We start from the raw sequence: 25,817 nt of genomic DNA on the forward strand, positions 1-25,817 counted from the left end.
ATCTATCTATCTATCTATCTATCTATCTATCTATCTATCTATCTATCTATCTATCTATCTATCTATCTATCTATCTATCTATCTATCTATCTATCTATCTATCTATCTATCTACCTACCTACCTACCTACCTACCTACCTACCTACCTACCTACCTACCTACCTACCTACCTACCTACCTATCTATCTATCTATCTATCTATCTAAAGATTTGGGATAGGCCCCTTATATTGTCTGGCAGAGTAATCAAAAAAGACTGAAACAGAAACTGAGAATTTATATAAAAGCGTCAGGAAGTAGGGTGAGGACATCACGTTGGGACAGAAGTGAGGTCATCAAGGTGGGATGGAAGTGAGGTCATCTAGAAGGGAAGAAAGTTACGCAATTTTCCATGGTTCTGTGGAAATGAAAGACAGAAGGCATTAGTACCCTTTACTAACCCTTTTCCTGATGTTTTCACACCCTTAATTGGACCCATTGGCTGTCCCCTAATTGCACGTGTGTGACACTATATACTGTATTTTTATTGTTGTGTATTTATTTTTATGCTATAATCGTGACATCATTATGGCAGGATTTTGTCATCAGTTGTCTCGCATTCACTGTTGCTTTATGGCTGCCACCATGATGTTTGCATCAAAAACCCTAGTGCTAGACATTACACTGCCTCTATTTAAGATAGAAAGGTGGAGATTTTGAGTATAATAAACTCAGATTTGTATTTGTGTTTATGACTTCAAATCGTTTATTATTTTTTTTTTGTTTTTTCATTATTATGGTTTGGTTTTGCTTTCTTGTTTCCGGCCTTGTGGTTCAGTTGTTTCCTCTGGTGTCGTAACTTCTTGTCTGCCGTCAGACTACACATTTGCTTTTCTCTTCAGACAGTGTCTGCCCTCTTCTGGTTTATTACTATCAATCAAAACCTATCTCTGAACAACTCCTTCCTTTCAGGTATTCATGCCACCCTTTATCATAAATGTAAGGATCTGTTAATAAGACAAACAGTCATAAGCAGTGGCAGATTGTGAGGCCATAACAGAATTTTCCTTTATATGTGCAGACATCTCCGATATTGAAATTAACGTACTGTATCTAATTAATAATATCTGTCTCTCTTTTGTTAATGGATAGTGAGATATGCAAGTTAAAACACCACTGAGGTCACACAAAATCAGTCAAATAATGGGATGCTGGTGCCTAGCCTGTCTTTACTGGTATCAGATCATTGCAACACCCTTTAACATAACCATTTTCTGACAAAATACAGCCATATAGATTCAAACATCAAGTAATCGGAGAGCCTAGCAACCACCCACTGACCAGGAAAAAGCATTGGCTGTGAATTACAACACATCAAATGTAGAACTGAGATGATAAAGAACATCCCTCAATAACAGAGAATGAGTATGCACACAACACTCGCTGCCCAACTCAAACACACGACTCTGGAGTGGTCCACTAGCAGTACTTACTAGTTCTGAGCAAAATGATTTACTCAGAATTGAATTTGCAAAAAACTTAAGTGTTTCACTTTGCGAAACAAATTGCACTTTGCTTCCAGCAAAATTTGTGCCTTTGACACAAGAAAGAAAACATTTAGTTCCTGTCTAGAAGTGTTTTTATGCATTAATTACACATGTGCCTGCCTGTCATTTTGTATTTAAAAAAAGAAATAAGGAAGTTTCTGTGTAACAGTAGTAAGATTTTTCTCTACAGAAAAGACAGTAATATGTATGATGGTGCATTTTAGTGTATCTTTGTGTGGAAAATATGAAGCATGTCACATTTTTGATAAATGAAGTGCACTCCTTCTCACTGATGTGCACTAGTGGCATAAATAAAATAGATTTTACTGCTGTGTTATTACAGATTACATACAGTACATGCTTTACGCAGCTACAGATAAACACCAAAGTGTGAATGAGGATTTAGGGAGCAGCGTTCTTTGTTTTCCACTCCAAAAAAACTTTAATACTCCACAAATATCTTTAGTGAGTTTCTCGTTTTGAAAATGTGTAATCGTTTGTGAAACCGGATTTTTAGTCTTATGAACTGTTCATCACTAGCACTATCCACCACGTGGAAAGTTGATTCCTGGACAGCATGAGGTCAGCAAACAACTGAGAAAACATTTTTCTCCATACTGTACTTCGTCTTTCTGCACCAGGACTTTGTGCTTCTTTCAGACAGGTGGATGACGTTGCTGGCTTCTTTTTAATGAAACAGAAGGAGCACACTTCAGGCTTCTTTAGTGGGTTATCAGATTTGGAACTGTTACGGGGTCCTCCTCAGTGGTGGGTCAAGATCAGACAGTATGATGTCTTGTGCTTGATGCATTCCTGATACTATTCTGCTTTCTTTTTATTTTTCAAACAACTGTGGCCAAATTTAAGGGAAGAAATTTTACTACACTGGCAATTGGAAGGTTGCCGGTTCGAATCCCGTAAATGCCAAAAGGGACTCTGCTCTGTTGGGCTCTTGAGCAAGGCCCTTAACTTGCAATTGCTGAGCACATTGAGTAGTGAGAAAAAGCGCTATATAAATGCAAAGAATTATTATTATTATTATTAAAGTCTCTGCTCTGGCTCAAGTGTTTTTTTTTATTTGACCATTTAGTTATTTTTTTTAAATAGTATTTTGTACATTTTGTGATCTAATATGGTTTTCTTTTCTTTCATCATATATTAGGTCATTCTTTAACTAATATTATCTTGTTTAGTAAGCATTTACTGTTTTATGTTAATTCTGTTAGTTATTGTTTTTGTGATGTTTCTTGTTTGAGCCTAAGGGGGTAGTGCTGCAGCTGTATGACCTCCACAAGGCCTTCATGCTTTTGGGAAATTCTCAGCACCAGCACTGAGGCATTTGCTTTCAATCTGTTTTGTTCATCTCTATCTCTTGTGTTAGGATCTTTTTTAACTTTGTTAATACATGTTTATGATTTTCTGCTTTTCGGTTCTTGGCTCAGGTTTTTCACTCTGTCTCTTGATAATGGACTTGGTTCTGAGTTGTTCCTTCTGTCAGAACTTTTGATTTCTCCTTGTTTGTGTTCTTGCTCTGAATATTTCTTTAAAATATCTTATATATAAATGTCTACGCGTGGAAGTGTGTGTGTCTGTCCGGCCTGGCAGTGAGAGGTGGAGTCGGGGTAAGAGCTCCACCTCTGAAGAAACAGAAAACTCACTTAGCTGCTAAAAACACAAGTGGGGCGAGCACGTCAGCAAAATTAAACCTCAGAAGAAAGACAAAGTCGCTTACCCACTAACATTAGAAAAATGGTATCACTTTTACTTTTCCTCCCGTCACTAATGAACAAGCGAGGCCAGTACGTCAGCAAAATGAAACCTCAGAAGAAAGACAAAGTTGCTTAGCCACTAACATCGACAAAATGGTATCCCTTTTACTTTTCCTCCTGCCGCTAATGTACAAGCGAGGCGAGCACGTCAGCAAAATGAATCCTCCTAGGAGAGAGACACCCAGAGTAGTTCCTTTCAATTACCTGACATCTCTACATTTCAATTTTTTTCTGACAATTTCAATAGCTTCTAGGACCCCGGGATTTTTACAGCATAGCTAGTTTAATTATAAAGGAACATTCTTGTTACTGTGGGCCACAGGTTTTCCATGGTTCCCTTCTCCCTTTTTTTCTTTTTTGTGAAATATGTCTTTTAGCCTGTGCAAGTCACAAAGTCTGCTTTTTGAGTCTCGAGGCTTACTTTGACTATAGGGTTCTCTGGAACTGCGAGGCCTATTTTCAAAGGTGGAGACTTCTGTTGAGCTTTTTGAGCTAGGTAGATCATACCCTGTGCTGAATTGCCATGACTGGGAAAAGCTCAAACACACACCAATGTAATGTAAACACACACCAAGGGTTAAAACTCTTTGGGTTTGCAGCACAGGCAAGAAGACAATTTCACATACTGCAAAAATATTTTTGAAGATAAGAAATTGCATTGAACATATAATAGAAAATTGAAAAAAAAATCTTTAAAGGGTTGCTATAAAAATTAAAAAAATATGGTAAATTACTGAGGGATGCTTATTAGTTGCCCTGCCTGTCTTGGGAAGGCCACACTGGCTTTGAATGCAGAAATGTCACTGATCTTAACATTTTATTAAAGTGGCAGTATTATAGACACCATTCTTAAATGCAAGTACAACTGTAGCAGAATTTTAAGCAGAGTGTCTTTTTCCAAAAATACTGAACTAAAAGAGTCCCTCAAAGCTCTTAGTCATTGTCTTGAACCAAAAGACCGTAGGTTGTTTAATACTTATATATATTGTAAATGCAAGGGGTCACTGTTGCCCCGCTAAACCCAACAGACAGATGCACAGGACACAGGTTAAAAGCACAAAGAAGTATTTTTAGTTCTTCTCTTTTCCAATAGTGCTCCCCAAGCACCACAGCTATAGTAAACAGGCAAGTAAATAAATACAATTCTCAATAATAATAATAATAATAATTCTCTCCTCCACACCTCCCAGCAAGCTCTGTCCTACACCTCCTGACTCCGGCTCACTTGCTGGGTCTCCAGCAGTCCTTTTTATAGTCCTTGACCCGGAGGTGCTTCTGCCCTTCCGTCCACATGACTTACTAGCACTTCCCGGTCAGAGGGAGAACTGGTCTCTTCTTCAGCCCGGAATTATTTTGGAGCTTCCGTCCTCGTGACCTGGTAGTACTTCTGGGCTATAGATGAGGCACGACTCCTCCTGTCACTTCACAGCTCCCCCTGGCAGCACCCACGGTACCCAACAGGGCTGAACAACCGAACTCCAAGTCCCAGGATGCCCTGCGGGAATCCAGGGCACCGCTACACTAAAGGGGAGCTGCCATCTAGCGTCTTTGGGGAGGAAGTATCCAAAAGTAGCTGCCTTCCACCATCCTTCCATCCTTTGGGTGTCCCGGCCGGCCGTCCATCACAATACTGACAACTTTATTCAGTAAATTATCCTTCATCTTATTAACAAAGTTCAGTCACTTAAAAATGCAGTCCCCAAGAATCAAAATTAAGTAAATACTTTATTTTTCTTTATTAATGATGTGTACAAAATAAACGTATGAGCATAAATAGACAGCTAAATAAATGACAAATTACTAATACCTTCCATAATCTACCCCTCATGAGCACCAGGCTTGTAAACCACACATAAACAAATACATTTTTTTTTTTTATTAATAACGAAAAATGTGCTACTAGGTAACTAAGGATTATAAAAATGAAAAGAAATTGAAAATGAGAAAAATAATTTGGTGCTATAATCTATAGCAGATCCTATTGTGAACCTAAAAATGGAGATTAAACATTAAGGTATTATGGATGAACCCATGGTGATTTTCTTTGCTCATCTATGGGCAGATGTCACTGTCTGCCTGAAATTATAGCTTTAAGAAGATAAAACACCACAGAGCTAAAAGAAAAATGTAAAAAAAGAGTTGAACAGAATAAACAAACTAGAGTTCGAAAAGAGAAAACTTCAGAAACTCAGCAAAAAATATTGTACAATGTCCAGTGACTGGGAAAAAGTTTGTTTGCAAAATAAATTTCAAAAGGAGAGATCAAGGAATTTGAAATAAATGATCAGAAGAGCGAATCATACCATGTGTGTTTTGGGGGTGCAAGACAGGGACTCACATGTTACAACACACTCACGTGGTCACCATGCTATAGTAAACAGTATATAGTACGCTCATACAGATGTTGACTATATGTGTGAGGCACGCTGACTGAGCCCGAGAATGGGAGACGATTACCCACAATCCCGCAGCGAGAGAGAGAGAGAGAGAAAGAAGAACCATCAGCTCAGTTGTGATCATGTGATGCTTGGCAGACAAAGCGTATACGGACTACTCGTATTGCAAGATTAATCAAAATTAATCAAAAATTTTAGCTTGTCTTGCAAAACATTCGCAGACCAATTTACTCGCAATCCAAGGTTCCACTGTATTTATAGAGACCAAAATGGCCTCTGCGACGTGACATGTCGACTAACATGACCATGCCCTTTGTGTTGTGATGTGTCTGTTTATTCATTTTTATACATTTTCCTTTCAGGTGTTTGATTATTCAAAGATCTCTACTGAGATGTTTGTAGTCCAGGATTTTGATTCCTGCATCAGACTTTTGATTGATTGTGTTTTTGCTAGTTATGAATATTCAGAGTATTTTGAAACTTCTTCTACGCCATTTTTGTTAATAACAGGATTTGACATTTTTGCCCTCCTGTTGCTAGGTAGTGACTGAGTAATGGCGATCACAACCCTTAACTTAATCACGCAGTGCAGCTATCAAAGCACTTCCTCATCTGAGTTTGCTGATAGAAAACTACCTTTTGTGTGCTGACTTTTGCCAGTTTTATTCCTTATTATTATATTTCCAGGTTTTGACCGTTACTCTAAGATTTTTGACCAACATCTTAAGATTTTTTGATCTAATGGTTTTGACCTTCTCTATGTTTTATTTACCTCTCTTTTCCCGATCAATCTCACAAAATCTTTCTGTGCATCACGTGCCTGCTCCCTGTGACGAAAATCATTAGTCAGAAAAAATATTAAAATCAAACAGAACAAACTACAAAATATGCAAAACAGTTAAAAAATGAGCTGGTACACCAGACACCAGACCAGCATAAAAAAATCAGGTACAATTATGCTTACAGTTGCATATTAAAAGTATAAAATTTTTTCAACTTGTTGTCTTAATGATATTTGTATAAATTACGGTTCACTACCAAAAGCATAAGTATACATTTTGACATTCTTCCTGCTAATACTATAGCATGATTGCTGTCCTTCCAGACGTTTCTGTTACATCTTTAGGGCCAGTAACTCAAATATGATGTTGTCAAATTTTTTTTTTAGTGTCACTAGATAATAAATATTGTTATTTGTGTCAGAGGCTGGATAGTTTATCTGCCAAATGTATTTATATAATAAGTCAAAATTATAAGAAAGCTGCGGTGGGTTGGCACCCTGCCCAGGATTGTTTCCTGCCTTGTGCCCTGTGTTGGCTGGGATTGACTCCAGCAGACCCCCGTGACCCTGTGTTCGGATTCAGCGGGTTGGAAAATGGATGGATGGATGGATTATAAGAAAGGGTGAAGTGAGGATTTTAACATAAACAGAACGAGGGTTCAGGTCAACAAACCAAAGCTCCATCTAGTGCTTTCTTGGAGTGACATTAAACTCAGTTAGTACCTCAAGTAAAATTGAATGCATCCTTAAATACTTCTAGGCATTTGTAAAAAAAAAAAAGAAAGAAAGAAAAATGTACTTGAAATATTAAAATATTAGGAACTGATAATACAGGTATGTATATTCCACAAAGGAAGACTGATAAATATAGATAATCAGTAAAGTAATTCAAAATGGCAAACTAATGAATCATGCACTAAGGATAGTGCTGCCACCAGTACGACAGTTGTTCTTTTGTTTGGTTTTAAATAAGAGAAGGTCGAAGGGACCTCACACGATGAAAGAATACCGTAGCACATAAGATCTAGAAATCGGAAATAAGATTTAGACAGCACTTTACCTTGTTATTGATATAATTTTAGAGTACGAGTATGCATTTTATGTTATAAAACTTTATGATTATTTTGTAAATGTGCTCTGTGATTCTAAAGGTGCATAAGTGATGTTTTGTTGTGAAGCTGTAGTATATTATGATCTTTGAGTATGTTTGAAGCTGAAAGTAAAGATTCAGAAAGTAAAGGGAAAATGGTATGGCCATCAAAGAATGGGAAATCAGACCAACATTGATCCAAATAGCATCACAGAGAAAATATACAGGAGCTCCTTTTTCAAAGCTAGACTGTCTGTGCATTCATAAAATATAAATTAGGTATATAAAAATAAATAAATGATCAGTGCTGTATAAACACAGCCTCCTGTTATGTCTCTCTTGTTAACTTCTATTGCTTCTTGGCCTTATAAAAGTGTCACATTCCTAGCTGTCTACATGGGTGAAATCAGCTCCCTTTGAAATTGCATGTTTTATGCTCCCATATTCCCAAAGGCATATGGCTAAGTAGAGGAAAGCCTCACTGATATAATGTCAGAAAGATAGGGTCTTTGGCTGCTGGCCAGCGGCCAATTATTCCCTAGGAATATCCTGGACAAATACATGTGTCCTCATCACTGTACACTTGTGAAACTGCTGATAGACAAGTATGACGAGATTTCAGTTTCCTCTAATGTGCGGGTTACATCAGGTGATAAGAGATTTTAGTTTGTACAGTACATACAATTTTATGGAATGGGGTTCAAACAAGCTCATTGTAATTGCTGATTTAAAAAAAAAAAAACATTAGTAAAGAAAGAATGAGGAAGTCACAGGTTAATTTTAAAATAGTAATACAAACCTCATTCCCCACCACAACTGAACTTCAATTAAACTTTATCCTGGAAGCAAATGTTTATTAAAAACTAGAAATAATCAAATTGTGGCCACTATGGAGCACTGCAGCACCCCAGACACAATTGCACAGACACAAGCCCTAATATAATAAAAGGGTTTATTGGCATCCAAATACCTTCCGTAGAATTTATTGCATTGGTTGCAAAAGGATTTCGAATCCAATCGTATTGTTCCGTATTAATCGAATAAAAATAGTGATCAAATTTCTGCTGAAGCATACTTAATGTTGTTGGGCCAAATCCACAATTAATTGCTTGTTTTCAGTCGTACTATGGTTGGTCCTTTGGTACATTTCTAAACATCCTTTTTGCAACTCTTCCTGCCAAAGTTCGAGTTTTTTTTTGAACCCCTGTAATTTATCGGAGCACGTCAATATATTCTCATTCCGTCCTTGCATTTTTTTTATTAAGTTCATTCAGATGCTCGAATATATCAGCCATGTATGCAAGTTTGGCTATCCAGTAATCATCATCGAGGCGCTGGTATAGTTCGGGCATATTTTGATCTAAAAGAAACTCACGCACCTCGTAGCGAAGCTCAAACAATCTAGCCAAAACTTTGCCTCGGGATAGCCAACGAACTTCAGTATAAAACAATAAGGATTCATATTCGGCTCCCATTTCTGCACAGAGTATTCCAAAGATTCGCGAATTTAGGGCTCTCGATTTAATTATGTTTATGATTTTAATGCATTCACACATACAACTTTATGGAATGGGGTTCAAACAAGCTCATTGTAATTGCTGATTTAAAAAAAAATAAACATTAGTACAGAAAGAATGAGGAAGTCACAGGTTAATTTTAAAATAGTAATATAAACCTCATTCCCCACCATAACTCAACTTCAATTAAACTTTATCCTGGAAGCAAATGTTTATTAAAAACTAGAAATAATCAAATTGTGGCCACTATGGAACACTGCAGCACCCCAGACACAATTGCCCAGACACAAGCCCTAATATAATAAAAGGGTTTATTGGCATCCAAATACCTTACAACAGGTTTCTAAATTCTTACAATGATCATTTCCTTCACCTTTCATACCTCCAGGTGAGCCTTGTCCTCTTCCACCTAACTGTGACTTGCCTGGCTGAGATCGAGTGGCTTCTTTTATCTAAGACCCGGGAGTACTTCTGATGCTAGGGCATAGCCTGTTGAAAGCACTTCCAGGTCGACAGGAAGTCCCAGAAAGAAGGGATTATGAATCCCAGCAGTTCCTCCTGGCAGCTCCTCCACAGAACCCAACAGAGCTGCTCCACAGCTGCACATCTGTTGCAAATCCCAACCCAAGGATACTGCCATCTGGTGCATTGGGGGAAAAATGTTCAGCCGTACTCAGTTCCCACAGTTCAGCCGATTAAGGATCCTTGTTCAATCCCAGTCGGGATGCCAATCCACATGTATTGTCCATTATAAAATTTGTTTTGCTTTCACTGTAATTTACAGTACAATAAAATGCACAGTGATGGGCAGAATACCATAAAAAGTATTTATATACTCTGAAGGATGGCCCATATCCTTACATGACTGGGACACCATCGAGATGGAAGGACTGGTGGAGAGAGTGAGCACAGGGCATTATCTCCCTACAAACACTAGATAGTAGTCCCCCTGGGTTGCAGCAGTGTCTTGGAGTCCTACAGGGTATCATGCGACATGGAGTTCTTCAGCACAACCCTGTTGGGTTCCATGTGTGTTGTCAGGGTGGGGGTGCAGAGGCCTACTTCATGGGGCTCCAACCTCACCCAGAAGTGTTTTCAGACTATGCATACGGAAGCCTGGAAGTACTTCCAGGTGGGAGATAAAAGGAGCTGCCTGCCTCACAGGGACAAGCTTGAGTTGTGAGGTAAAAGACAATGCTTGCTGGAGGAGTGGAGATGGCAGAGACAAAGATAAAACAGAGAGAGGAAGAAACAAAGTATGTTGTGGCATGGGAAACACTTATTGGAATAGTTTCCTATGAATAAACTCTCTTGTGGTTTCACACTTGTGTTCAAGCGTGTCTGTGTTGGGTGTTTGGGGAGCTAGAGCGCCTCCTACTGCCCACAATACTGAACATTGAACATATAGTCCTTAGTGTATTCAGATTTGTATTCTGATTAAATACTCAAAATGTATATCTTATTCTGGATACTTTATGAAAACTTTGAACACTTTCAGGAATTGATATATAACCTATATACATATACATACATACATATATACAGTACATACATACATACATACAGTGCATCCGGAAAGTATTCACAGCACATCACTTTTTCCACATTTTGTTATGTTACAGCCTTATTCCAAATTGGATTAAATTCATTTTTTTCCTCAGAATTCTACACACAACACCCCATAATGACAGTATGAAAAAAGTTTACTTGAGGTTTTTGCAAATTTATTAAAAATAAAAAAACTGAGAAATCACATGTACATAAGTATTCACAGCCTTTGCTCAATACTTTGTCGATGCACCTTTGGCAGCAATTACAGCCTCAGGTCTTTTTGAATATGATGGCACAAGCTTGGCACACCTATCCTTGGCCGGTTTCGTCCATTCCTCTTTGCAGCACCTCTCAAGCTCCATCAGGTTGGATGGGAAGCGTCGGTGCACAGCCATTTTAAGATCTCTCCAGAGATGTTCAATTGGATTCAAGTGTGGGCTCTGGCTGGGCCACTCAAGAACATTCACAGAGTTGTCCTGAAGTCACACCTTTGATATCTTGGCTGTGTGCTTAGGGTCGTTGTCCTGCTGAAAGATGAACCGTCGCCGCAGTCTGAGGTCAAGAGCGCTCTGGAGCAGGTTTTCATCCAGGATGTCTCTGTACATTGCTGCAGTCATCTTTCCCTTTATTCTGACTAGTCTCCCAGTCCCTGCCGCTGAAAAACATCCCCACAGCATGATGCTGCCACCACCATGCTTCACTGTAGGGATGGTATTGGCCTGGTGATGATATCGGTGCCTGGTTTCCTCCAAAACCTGGCATTCACACCAGAGTTCAATCTTTGTCTCATCAGACCAGAGAATTTTCTTTCTCATGGTCTGAGAGTCCTTCAGGTGCCTTTTGGAAAACTTCAGGCGGGCTGCCATGTGCCTTTTACTAAGGAGTGGCTTCCGTCTGGCCACTCTACCATACAGGCCTGATTGGTGGATTGCTGCAGAGATGGTTGTCCTTCTGGAAGGTTCTCCTCTCTCCACAGAGGACCTCTGGAGCTCTGACAGAGTGACCATCGGGTTCTTGGTCACCTCCCTGACTAAGGCCCTTCTCCCCCGATCGCTCAGTTTAGATGGCCGGCCAGCTCTAGGAAGAGTCCTGGTGGTTTCGAACTTCTTCCACTTACGGATGATGGCGTCCACTGTGCTCATTGGGACCTTCAAAGCAGCAGAAATTTTTCTGTAACCTTCCTCAGATTTGTGCCTCAAGACAATCCTGTCTCGGAGGTCTACAGACAATTCCTTTGACTTCATGCTTAGTTTGTGCTCTGACATGAACTGTCAACTGTGGAACCTTATATAGACAGGTGTGTGCCTTTCCAAATCATGTCCAATTAACTGAATTTACCACAGGTGGACTCCAATTAAGCTGCAGAAACATCTCAAGGATGATCAGGGGAAACAGGATGCACCTGAGCTCAATTTTGAGCTTCATGGCAAAGGCTGTGAATACTTATGTATATGTGCTTTCTCAATTTTGTTATTTTTAATAAATTTGCAAAAATCTCAAGTAAACTTTTTCCATGTTGTCATTATGGGGTGTTGTGTATAGAATTCAGAGGAAAAAAATGAATTTAATCCAATTTGGAATAAGGCTGTAACATAACAAAATGTGGAAAAAGTGATGCGCTGTGAATACTTTCCGGATGCACTGTACATACATATTTATATGTTCATTGTGACCCCAACACCTCCCAGTGGTACTCAACAACACTTCACCTCTCTTCTAACACTCTGTTAAAACAAACAGGAATGGGTTGCCACCTGCTGCTTCAACTGCAAGTTCGCAGGTTCACCTCGTAGCATGTCTATCACCTGATGGTTGACGTAGGGAATATTTAAAACCAGCCTCTGACCTGGCCATGTGCTCACTTTCTATCATCTCTCCTCCAGAATCCAGATTATTCTTTTAATCTGAAGAAGGGAGTTAAAGCAGGTACAATGTCAGTGTCACTGCTTGCTTGCTGTGTGTTTCGGTGATGAAAATGACAGCTCCCGTTTGAATAAAAATGCTTGAGACTTTTCCTGTCTTCACAACAATAAAGCAGATTTTCTCAGAAACCTGAACTCACCTCCTTCTCTTTCATGCAAGTCTGTGACCCACTCATCACATTTAATTGAAACATATGCGGAGATCAAGAGCCTATAGTTAAAATTATTTACATTAAATTTTAACGTTGAAAATGCACTTCAGTCTCACATGATAAAGAAGCTCTGTTATTACTTTCCATCAAAACATGGGAAACCAACTTTTTCAGGAAACTTTCATTAATCAGAGCTGAATATTTGAAATAAAAAATAACTGTAGCTAAGAGGGCATTTTACCTGTTTTGCATTCTTGTGTTGTACTTCTTTTAAAAAACAAACTTAAATAAAATTAAAAAGCAAAATCAGGTTATGCATTTTTCAGTATAGATAGCACTTTACATTTCCTGTTTGCCTTTGAGGGATTGTTCTGATCACTTAATTGTTTTTGGAGCCACTTTTTCACAGAAACAGAGGGAGCACAGGCAAACCATCTTTTACACAGCCTTTTAATTCCTGGCATCTGCCATAATGAGAAGGCCCAAAGAAGTGTTTGTTAAGGTCTTGTTACATAATAGTAAATGAACGACTGTACAACATTGGTAAACATCGGTGCAACAAAGGCACAAGTCGCTACTTTTGAAGTTATCGACCAGGGGCTGCTCGCCACAATAACTCGAGACCAAGGTGGTGGACGCGACCCACCCAACCACGCCTGGAGGACGCGGAGGAGAAAACGTGGCCGGCGTGCCGGGCTCCAAGCGAGGACGAAACACCGAGGACTGCGACTTCCACTGCCTAGCATTTTCCTGGCCAATGCCCAGACTCTGGAGAACAAACTAGACAATTTCCGTGGTGGACTTTGTTTTCAGCAAGATCTGCGTGACTGTTGTGTTTTCTGCCTCACAGAAACATGGCTCACCGCCTGCATGCCGGATTCGGCTGTCCAGCCAGACAGCTTCTCTATCCACCGCGCTGATCAGTCGGTCTCCTCCGGAAAAAAGAGAGGTGGTGGGGTATGCTTCCTCATCAATAACGCATGATGTACGAATGTGGAAGTCATTTCACAAAGCTGTTCACCGGACCTGAAGTGTCTGATCATCAAGTGCCGGCCGCTTTACCAGCCTAGGGAGTTTACAGCTGTACACATGGTCGCTGTTTACATCCCCCCACAAGCAAACACCAGCACCGCACTTAAGGAACTGTGTGGCCTCATTACGGACTGTGAAAACACACACCCCGTAGGTCTGGTTATCATCACCTGGGACTTCAACAAAGCAAGCTTCAGGTCTTTTTGCCCCAAATACTACCAACACGTCTCCTGTCCCACCAGGGGTGCTAATACGTTGGACCACTGCTATGCCGCACACAAAAATGTGTATCGCTCGCTCCCGCGGCCTAAACTCGGGCAGCCAGACCACTGCTCTGTGCTGCTCCTCCCTGTTTAAAAGCAGCAGTTGAAGTGCGCAGAGCCAGTCTTGCGAGAGGTGCACTGTTGGACCCCAGAAGCGGAGGAGAAACTTAGGGACTGCTTTGAATCTGTGGATTGGGATGTTTTCAAAGAGTCCTCTGAGAATCTGGATGAGTATGCCGCAGTTGTCACAGGCTTCATCGGGAAATGTGTGGATGACTGCGTACCCACAAAGTCTGTACGCATATTTCCCAACCAGAAGCCATGGATGTGTGCTGAAGTACGTCGGCAGATCCGTGAGCGCTGCAGTGCGTTTCACTCCAGAGATACACAGGCATAAAAAAGAGCAGGTATGATCTCCGAAAAGCCATTAAATACGCAAAGCGCTAGTACGCCCACAAACTGAACTCTCAGTTTAACAGCACAGCAGACGCTCGTCTGATGTGGCAGGGTATTCAGCTGATCATAGACTACAAACCCCGGACACACTCGGTCACAGCTACCGCCGCTTCACTCCCGGGTGAGTTGAAGGTGTTTTTTGCTCGCTTCGAACTCGCTAACACGGACAGACCCGTGCGACCCCCCCAACAGCACCGCAAGACTCCAGCCTGAGGCTCTCCAAGGATGATGTGAGGAAGACTTTTTCCAGACTCAGCATCCGCAAAGCACCCAGCCCAGACAGAGTCTCAGGTCGTGTTTTAAAAACATGTTGCGACCAGCTAGCTGCTGTCTTTACGGATATTTTTAACACATCTCTGAGAGCTTCATCTGTCCCCCCCTGCTTCAAGCACACAGCCATCATTCCTGTCGCAAAGAAAAATAAAGTAGACTGCCCTAATGATTACCGCCCAGTAGCACTTACTCCCATAGCCATGAAGTGCTTTCAGAGGCTGGTGCTAGAACACATCAAGGACATCATCCCTGACAGTCTGGACCCCCTCCAGTTTGCCTACCATTGCAACAGGTCCACTGAGGATGCTATCTCCATAACACTTCATACCACCCTGTCTCATCTGGAGAGCAAGAACTGTTATGCCAGGCTGCTGTTTGTGGACTACAGCTCTGCATTTAACACCATCATTCCAACCCAGCTCATCGCTAAACTCCAGGATCTGGGGCTTAGCTCTTCACTGTGCTACTGGGTACTGGACTTCCTCACCGGCAGACCTCAGCAAGTGCGTATTGGTGGAAAAACCTCGTCCATCATCACCATCAATACTGGCACACTGCAGGGCAGTGTGCTGAGCCTGCTGCTTTACTCTCTCTACACCCATGACTGCGTAGCTAAGTACAGCTCTAACACCATCCTCAAGTTTGCTGACGATACCACTGTAATAGGTCTGATCAGCGAGGACGATGAGACGACCTACAGGGAGGAGGTCAGACTCCTGGCAGAATGGTGTCAGGACAAGAACCTCACCCTCAACGTTAGTAAAACTAAGGAGATGATTGTGGATTTCCGCAAACAGGCCCATCTGAATCGAAGGTGAGGCTGTGGAGCAGGTCAGCAGCTTTAGGTTCCTCGGAGTCACACTCACTGATGACCTTAAATGGTCAAGTCACACTGCGGCAGTAGTCAAGAAAGCCCAACAACGCCTCTACTTCCTCAGGAGACTGAGTAAAGCCCGGATGTCCCCCACAACCCTGTGCAGATTCTACAGGTGTACTGTGGAATCCATCCTGACAGGATGTACCACATCCTGGTACAACAACTGCTCAGTCCGGGACTACAGAGAGCTCTACAGTGTGTGGTGAACACAGCATAGCAGATCACGGGCACACAGCTCCCTGCGATCCGGGGCATCCATACTACACGCTGTCTCGGGAAAGTGAACCATATCAGGCGGGACCCCAGCCACCCTGCACTGTCAGTTTTCACCCTCCTCCCATCTGGGAAGCGACTAAAGTCGCACACCTCCAGGTTCAGGAACAGTTTCTACCCAACTGCAATCAGACTCATGAACAATCAATAACCTTGTGTCACCTCCACTGCTACCTGCACATATACTTCTGCCATTGTCTCTATTTATTCCTATGATTCTGGTTTTATTTATTTACTTATTTATATTCATTTATTTACTGTGTGTGGGTTTGTTTTTGTCTGTGTTCACTGTCTGCAGGGGCACATGCAAGCAAGCATTTCATTGTACATGGTACTTGTACTTGTACACATGACAATGAAGAATTGAATTAAATTGAATTGAATTGAATTGATCCGCTGTGCTGACGTAAGTTTTTTATAGTGCTTGTAAAAAAAACAGTTTCTTTCAGTTTATTAGATAAGACATGTAATATTTAATTTGAGTGTTTTATTTACATAAGATGCAACTTGTAAACAAATAAAGTTTTTGACCAAGAGTATAACTATATTATAGAGCTCATAAGGGAAAGACTATTATTACTTCTGATTGTGTGCATTTAAATAAGAGTTTAACAAAAAGGTTTGGATAAAAGCTGACAGTCACAAAATTACTAATTACGTCATATTGTCAGAAACAGTCAACGGATGGTGGGAAAGGCTTAAGAGGCTGAATTGTAAATGAAGACAAACATTGAAAGTGGTAATGAGAAAGGTAAAAGTTTTAAAAGACATTTTGGGCCACATTTGAGACCACTTTAGTAAAGGGGTCTGACAGATCTGTTCTTCTTTTAAACCATCGTCTAAACAAATTGACGGGAATAGACAATGTGTTTTAACCGAATGTTGAATTCTTGGATATGTAGATGAGGCAAACATTATGGAAAGGATATGCAAAATAAAGCAACCTTTACGAAGTGTTATCTATGTTTAAGTGAACATAAACTAACCAGTGTGTATATGCTGGTAAGATAATGTGAAATAGCGGCCTTTGGCGATTTTGATGTTTAACTTGTATTTCATAATTAGCTTAAAATAACTTAAATTGGACAGGAGAGCAAGACCAAGAGTACATTCTCAGTTGTATGATTTTTTACTGTTTTCACTTACTAAAAATAGCCATCAACTCGCAGTATTAAAGAAAGCACCTCAGTTGTCTTGATGCACACGGTGTAAGGCTTTTGAGAGAGGCAGATACTATAGAGATTTTTAGAAACTGAAGCATGACACACAACTTCTAATATAAGGAGTGAGAACACGATGTTTGCATGAGAGAGAGGGTGTAGGTAGTCCTGAAGCCACAAAGACACCGCATACTGCCCAAAGAAGAAGAAAGGCTGCACCATGGATGAGTCCCAAAAACTTCCCAAAGTGCCTGCTACATATTGCAGTCAAAGCTCCGGCTAGTAATAAGGCAAACACAGAATCCTTATAAATTGAAAGGTTTGTTAATACAAAAATATCCTCTGAACAAAAGTAAGCTCCATGGAAAAGAGAAGCAATCCAAGTGAACAAGACCCAATACAGAATCCAGAAAAAGGTTAAAAACATAGCATGAAGTCAAAAAATCAAATAGTCACAAAGCACAAGTAAATCATAAGCAACAAGAAACTCTCCACTCCTTTAGCACATTCAGATCAATGGCCAGGAACTGTGGGAGGCCCTCTGGTTTTATACGGTGGAGACCAGTTCATGGTTGTGATTGGCAGGTGGCCCTCCCTCTTTGAGGACCACCCACTAAACACATGGAAGATAACACAGGCAGAAAAATACAGCCAATAAGCAGAAAATACAGCCAATAAGTAATAAAAGTAACATTAACATAAATGGCTCAACAAAGAACTAAAATAACATAAAACATGGATTTAAACCCCAGCCAAGGGAGGAACACTAGTTGTATAACAATGAAGATGCATACTTATAAGGAACACCTTAGCTGGATTAGGAAGAATGAACTCTTTAAATTACATAATCATCTCTCTCTCTCAGCTATATTGGTGCTTTTTGAATTTTTTAGGTTGTATGTTTTCTTCTATGTTTGACTTCTAGTATTTAATATCGTGTTTCTCTCCAAATAAATACAAGTAATAATTAAATTAAAGTTTGAACACGTCCTCACTGAAACTTGCCTTTATTGTTTTCATCTGTCCCAGCGTGCTTGTTTGCCTGAATCATAATTGGTTTAATTCTTCAAAAGGTAATGAACAGGAAAGTGAAGCCTAAAGATAACGTGACAGGAGAACCTCACTGATGGACGTGTTGGGGTATGCCTTGCATGTCTGTTTAAGAGCAAGCTGTGCTGGCTCTGTTAGGACTGTGTAGCCCTTTCAAGAGTAACAATGAGATAGCCAGCCTCCAGCCCCCGCTGAGGTAGCCTGCATCAGCCTTATTGCTAATAAATTTGATTTGTCCAGCCTTTTCAGGGGTAACAATCAGAGTGCCAGACTCTGGTCCCTGCTAATGTTTTGAAGCTGAGGTAGCCAGCCTTGGCCATATTGCTGTTTTTGATTTGTGCAGCCCTTTCAAAGGTAATATGGTGCCCCTGTTAAATGTTTTTGAGAAGACATAGCACAAACACAGAACTTATCTCCCCCAGTAACTGCTTTCTTTTTGTCTTAGCAGGATAACATAAGCCATCCCTGTTGGTGCCAAGTTGTCTATTTGTTTTTGTTATCCCCGAATGGTGCCATTTTTTTAAGCTGATCGCCAGATGATCCTTCTGCACCAAACAATATTGACTGAGATGTAGAACTGTCAATAACAGAACATACAGTATGTTGTATAGTGTAATAGACTTGTCGCACAGTGGCATCCTAGTCCCAAATCAGTTAAAGCAGATTATGTATGAGTTATCATCTGAGTAGCCTGGCAGTATAAAGTCTAGCGACTGAATGCAGCTATATTTCTTGTTGGAGAAACAGCTTCATGTTGAGTTCTGTGCAATCTGAGATGATAGAAATTTCCTTCTTCTGGCATCCTCTCTCATAACTGCCATGCATGGATAATAGAATAACTCAGGTGATGAACTGGGTTGTTTTAATCACTCACTGCTGGGCCTGGCAGTCTGCCACAGTGTCGCTGCCATACCAGACTGTGATGCAGCTATCCATATGCCCTCCTCTGTGTATTCTTGCAAGCTAATGAGAAGAGAATAACTGACTTTTTTCAGCCTTCTCAAAAAGTCAGGCACTTCTCAGCCTTTCTTAACAAGTTATGTTGTGGGGGAGAAATCAAAAATATTATTAGTGATATGGACTCCTAAGAATCTAATGCCACACACTTTTTCCATAACAAATACGACAATAGGCACATGATCCCTGGTAAAATGGATAACAATCTGCTGCTTTGTTGTTCTGACTTTGTTGTTTTCACTCCATTTAGTAAATTCAACTTTAAAGTTAGTGTTGAGTGTGCGTAACACAGTAAAAATTTTAATTGCATGTTTCCCACAGACTAGTTACTGTAGCATAACACACACAGAGGACAGTGAATACAACACCATATGCTTATTCTTGCTGAAGCCAGACGTATAATACTGGGCTATTCAAAATGAAAGAGCAGATTTCAAAAATGTATTTCAAGCAAACTGTATAAGACAGAAACACAGATTCAGAGAACGTTTTTGTCTCCAGGTCATAAGGTTGCTCAACAGCTAATCATACTGACAGTTGCTTGAGTGTATCTTAAAGAGATCATCTTATCTTGTGTTTAGTGTATGGTACAACCCATTAAAAAGTGCTAAAAAACATGTAAATAGCAGCAAAATCTGTGCTGCAAAAGACCTACCCACAGGGCTTCTTCCTAAAACACTGATCCCCAATATCTCCAGTCCCTGCATTTTAAACCACCGCCTGAGTTTCTGTGAGAGAGCAAAAGATGCTGAACAAAAGAGACTTGGTGCTCAGAAAAAATAAAAAGCTAAAATTAGGAGCTCAGTAGCACAAGGTAACTGAAGCTTAAAAATTTATTTGTATATTGGGATGAGTGCTGCGACGGGTGAGACAGATAGACACACACACACGTAGACCACCATGGCTACGGGGCTCCATATGTTTGAGGAGTGCCTGTGTCTGCTATGATATGTTTCTGTCATTTTAACTATTGCATCACTATATGACATAACAACAGCATTTAGTGTTTACTTAAACATTGTAATCTATGCAATGGCAATAGATAGATAGATAGATAGATAGATAGATAGATAGATAGATAGATAGATAGATAGATAGATAGATAGATAGATAGATAGATAGATAGATAGATAGATAGATAGATAGATAGATAGATAGATAGATAGATAGATATTTTATTAATCCCAAGGGGAAATTCACATACTGCAGCAGCACCTTACTGATACAAAAAACAATATTAAATTAAAGATTGATAATAATGCAGGTAAAAAACAGACAATATCTTTGTATAATGTTAATGTTTACCCCCCCTGGGTGGAATTGAAGAGTTGCATAGTTTGGGGGAGGAACGATCTCCTCAGTCTGTCAGTGGAGCAGGACAGTGACAGCAGTCTGTCGCTGAAGCTGCTCTTCTGTCTGGAGATGACACTGTTTAGTGGATGCAGTGGATTCTCCATAATTGATAGGAGTCTGCTGAGCACTCGTCGCTCTGCCACAGATGTCAAACTGTCCAGCTCTATGCCATTTAACAAACTCATTGATTAGGTCCCTATACTCCTCCTCCTGCCCACTCCTGATGCAGCCCACGATAGCAGTGTCATCAGCGAACTTTTGCACGTGGCAGGACTCCGAGTTGTATTGGAAGTCCGATGTATATAGGCTGAACAGGACTGGAGAAAGTACAGTCCCCTGTGGCGCTCCTGTGCTGCTGACCACAATGTCAGACGTGGAGTTCCCAAGACGCACATAATGAGGTCTGTCTTTAGGTCTGTCTGCCACTATGTATGAATCTACTCCCATCTCTGTCAGCTTGTCCCTAAGGAGCAGAGGTTGGATTGTGTTGAAGGTGCTAGAGAAGTCTAGAAACATAATTCTTACAGCACCACTGCCTCTGTCCAAGTGGGAGAGGGATCGATGTAGCATATAGATGATGGCATCCTCCGCTCCCACCTTCTCCTGATATGCAAACTGCAGAGGGTCGAGGGCGTGTTGAACCTGTGGTCTCAGGTGGTGAAGCAGCAGCCTCTCCATGGTCTTCATCACATGTGATGTCAGAGCAACAGGCCGGAAGTCATTCAGCTCACTAGGACGTGATACCTTTGGGACTGGGGTGATGCAAGATGTTTTCCAAAACCTCAGGACTCACCCCTGTTCCAGGCTCAATGTGTTAAAGTGTCATGATATATTTGCATTTCCAACTAAACTAAGTCTTAGGCTTAGTCTTAGTTCCTCCCGCACAACTGTGTGCATTGGGCAACAAGCGTTTTCCATTGATTTTGATCAACAGCTGTGGTTTCCACATTTTCCCAAGCAACGTTGATAACCCTCAGATCATCTTGAAATGTTCTGCCAACTTTCCTTCTTCCTCCTGGGGGGACTCATCACAGTCCATAGGATGACATTATTTTTACATTTTGTCTTTTAATTAAAAAAATTATTTTCATTAACTACTTGATATTCCTTATTTATGTGAAGCCAGTTTTTAAGGTCATGTGGCCTTGATCGTTGCAGCAATGACATAAGAAAAGTTACTTTATAAATTGTCACAGATGGCCAGGGTCCTTGCCCGGCCAGGTCGCCTCTTCGCTGAGAGGACCAGTTGAGCAAGCTAGGGCAGAACATTACCTCCACCGGGATGCTAGACGGCAGCCCCCATGGGTAGCAGTGGTGCTTTGGACTCCCACAGGGTTCATGGGAGATGGAGTTGTCTACAACCCTGTTAGGATCTGGGGTGCTGCCAGGAGGCACTGCAGCTGCTCCAGAGACCATATGAGCGATCCTTTCACCACACACAGAACAGGAACTAGGTACATCCGGAGAGCTTCTGGGTGCCCATGCAGCACTTCCGCCACACCAGGAAGTGCTGCAGGAAGGTCATCAGGGAGCACCTGGAGTACATCCGGGTGAACTATAAAAGGGGCCACCTTACTCCATTCAGGGAGCCAGAGTCGGGAGGCAGAGGACAGAGCTTGCGGAAAGGAGTGGAGATGGCAGAAGAAGATTAGAAGAAGAAATGAAAGTGGAGATGGCAGAAGAAGATTAGAAGAAGAAATGAAAAGAGAAGGAAAAAAAGGACTGTGAGCATTGTTGGGGATTTGTGCATTGTGTGGTGCTGTAAAAAGCAAAAAAGAAAATTAAATGTGTGTGTTTTTGGGACTTCTGTGTGTTTTGTGTCTGTCTGTAGTCGGGCTGATCTCCACAAAATGTATAGGTGATTGCACTATGTGTTATCCATCGATGGATGCCAAAATTCTTTCAAGTAGGACCTAGCAGTAGGATTTGTGTTCTGGTTGCAACCCTTTTCTGATTCTGACTTTTGATCATGTTTTACCCTTTGAATCTTAGTTATTCATTCATGTTTTGGCTCCTGAGATATTCTGACCATCACTTGTCCATTAACCACACTATGTTTTTAAACATTTTCTGCTCACTGTATTGGTCCGCAGCAATTATCAACTTGGTCATACCCAACTTAGTGAAATAAGACATTGTGAGAGTGTGCATACGTATCAAGAGGCTTCTAACAGAAAGAGCAGCACCAGAGTGGAACAAGATAGGTAGAAGTTCTACATAAAACATCTATTTTAGAAAAAAACCGACAATGGCAGGGCAAAAGCAACTTAGCATGTCAGTTTAGGAAGGTAGGGGGTGCTATGGGGATAAGATTGTGCCCTAGAAGGGCAAGTGGTAGGAAAACAAGAATGCAGAAGCGTGTTTCTTCAGGTAACAATAAAAAAATGCAACCTAGGAGGTATCACTGCCCTTCTCCATAGAATAGGAGTGGAGCCAAGGAGGGCTGGCAGAATGTTTACCCTGTTCTGTATCTGCCCATGCCCTTGACTCTCTTTGACGGTCAAAGCACCTTCTCACTCTGTAGTAGAATGGTGGTGTGTATTTACAAAAATGCATTAAGCATACAGTAAGATGGATTATATGGAGTAATATATCTGCCAGTAGTTAAATTCCACAAAACATTTCAGAAGGAAAGCCTTTTATTATTATTAATAAATAGTGTTGTATGATTGAAAAGAATTGAAAAGAAAAGAATGAATATGACTGGAGGCTTAATTTGCTTCCCTGAAATTCTTGGAAAAGCAGTATAGTCATTCTGAAGCAAGACACCGTACTGTGCAGCTGTTGCAGTCTAAATTTCAACAAGCAAGCGGTCTCTAGGGAAAACCCACAAGAGTATCACAGTGGAAGTTACAGACTTAATTTCTGCCACCAATGCTACCAAATCAAGCATCTATGAATCTCATTTGGATTTCGAGATGCAGTATATTCAAGAGGAATATAAAGCGTTTTACTTCTTTTTCAAAATATGCAGAAAATATCTATTGGAAAAGCATGTGCACAGATTCAGTTTTTTTCAGATTTTAACAGAATTCGGCTGAGTTTGTGAGGTATTTACTGTATATGGAAAGGTTTAGATATTATTTTTATCAACCAATTAATCAATCACATCACTGACGGTTAAGGGAATAACTACTAATTATAGTGTTGTTACTATTCCATTGTAAATTGATAGTTAAGCACCTCAAAAATGATTGAGAGCAATCTTGTATTTTTTTAATCAATTTATATTAAGTTTAGTATCCTTGTGCTTTTTTGAGCTGTATTCTCCTTTTTCTAGGCACTGACAGGAGGATCTACTACATGATTTCTAAGGGTGGTAGTGAAGCTCTGCTCAGAACTCTTGTCAGTTCCATGAAACGCGTCCCACCAAATGACATCGTTCTGCTACCATTGATGCAATTGCTTGCCAAGGTTGGACACAGAGGTATGTTAAACTTTTCAAAAGATCTCAAAAAAGACATTTTATTTTTTAGAGAGATTATAAAAAAGTAATTCTAACACTTTGCATTTTGAAATCAGATCCTGCATTTTAATGAGGAGCAAGCCAAAAATGTTTATGCTAATGTTTTGTAAATTGTTGCATTTTATGGATAATAATACAATGGTTTTAACCAGGCGACTATCAGCATCCCTAACCAATAAAGGAAACGTGAGACTGGCATTCATGGTTCTTCTTTTTTTATTAAATAGTGCATCTTAAATATTGTTGGGCATATGAAAAATGTGAAACTTTGATTTAATGTTCCTTTAACAAAAGGATAATTCGAGAGGAACTCCTAATCAAATGTGAAACCTACCTTATTATTAAATAAAACAAGCAGAACTCTCTTTTCATTTGCTAGCTTTGCTTATGTTCTTCTGGTTAACCTTTCTGTCACACTCAAGGCATTGCAAGTGACTCCAGACAGTCCTTCTCTATAAAGGAAACTCCATTAAACCAAGATTTAAGCAACACTTATAAAACCTAAATTCACAGACTTTCAATTAGAAAGTAGTCAGAAATGTTTGCAAATTGTAACCTATACACTTTCCACAAATTTTATGAATTTAAAAACTTTTTGTTATAATACGCAAACAACTCTATTAAGCCTTACATTTTTGCAGGCCTTAATTACACCAAATTACTCGCTGTTAAGATTTGATTGGGAGCTAACAAATATGTCAAAGCACCAGGAATGAGAGTTGTGTTTCATTTTGAAGAAGACATCAAGTGAGCCTCCAAACAACATACAAAATGCGAGTGTAGAGTCACAGGTGTCCATCCATCCATCCATTTTCCAACCCGTTGAATCCGAACACAGGGTCACGGGGGTCTGCTGGAGCCAATCCCAGCCAACACAGGGCACAAGGCAGGAAACAATCCTGGGCAGGGTGCCAACCCACCGCAGGACACACACAAACACACCCACACACCAAGCACACACTAGGGCCAATTTAGAATCGCCAATCCACCTAACCTGCAGGTCTTTGGACTGTGGGAGGAAATCGGAGTGCCCGGAGGAAACCCACGCAGACACGGGGAGAACATGCAAACTCCACACAGGGAGGACCCGGGAATCGAACCCAGGTCCCCAGATCTCCCAACTGCGAGGCAGCAGCGCTACCCACTGCGCCACCGTGCCGCCCAGTCACAGGTGTGACAAAAAAAAAAAAGGTGGAATAAGAGAAAAGTGTCTATTTTCCTTAACTTTAGTCTCATTACAATTGTGGATGCTAGGGGTCGCTGTTGCCCCATGAAACCTACCAGACAGACATCCAGGACACACTAGTAAAAGTACCAAGAAAAATTCTTTAATATTTTTCTTCAAATATAGTGCAAAAAGCATCACACTCGCCACAATTCTCCAACTATAATTAATAATCAATACAAATAAACAATAACACAGTCCTCCACTCCTAGCAGCTCCGTTACACACCCTCCCAACTCTCTCCTTGCTGGGTCTTCAGCAGTCCTTTAAATAGTCCATGACCCGGAAGTGTTCCTTCTCTTCTTCCGAGTCAAATGCCACATCCTCCATCCTCAATAGTGAATTGTGAAATTGTGAATTTCACCTTGGGATTAATAAAGTATCTATCTATCTATCTATCTATCTATCTATCTATCTATCTATCTATCTATCTATCTATCTATCTATCTATCTATCTATCTATCTATCTATCTATCTATCTATCTATCTATCTATCTATCTATCTATCTATCTCAAGTATCCCGGAAGTACTGTGGGCTTCTGTCCTCGTGACTCTGAAGTACTTCCGGGTTGTAGTAACAGTAGGAGTCCAGAGGTTCTTTGTGAGCTCCCCCTGGCGGCACCCACGGCACCCTACAGGGCTGAGGAAACGGACTCCAGTGCCCCTATTTGTAAAGTTAAAGCAATAATCTAACATCCATTAAATATGTTAAATTTAGGAGCCTCATA

At 40.6% G+C, this 25,817-nt stretch overlaps 1 protein-coding gene across 2 annotated transcripts in view; it reads left to right on the forward strand.

Annotated features, from left to right (window-relative positions):
• Window positions 1-25,817, forward strand: part of LOC114668153 (cytosolic carboxypeptidase 4) — an 890,538-nt gene that overhangs the window by 167,085 nt on the left and 697,636 nt on the right. The window contains exons 1-2 of one of the 2 annotated variants that reach the window (XM_051920840.1): window positions 23,419-23,447; window positions 23,678-23,824. In XM_051920840.1, the coding sequence (XP_051776800.1) occupies window positions 23,701-23,824 (124 nt within the window). In that variant the 5' untranslated portion in view covers window positions 23,419-23,447; window positions 23,678-23,700. Of the gene's footprint in view, window positions 1-23,418; window positions 23,448-23,677; window positions 23,825-25,817 lie in introns of those variants that run through there. The other variant, XM_051920839.1, reaches the window with a different exon arrangement.

The sequence above is a fragment of the Erpetoichthys calabaricus genome, chromosome 17 (assembly GCF_900747795.2).
Source record: "Erpetoichthys calabaricus chromosome 17, fErpCal1.3, whole genome shotgun sequence".
NCBI classification, from domain to species: Eukaryota; Metazoa; Chordata; class Cladistia; order Polypteriformes; family Polypteridae; genus Erpetoichthys; species Erpetoichthys calabaricus.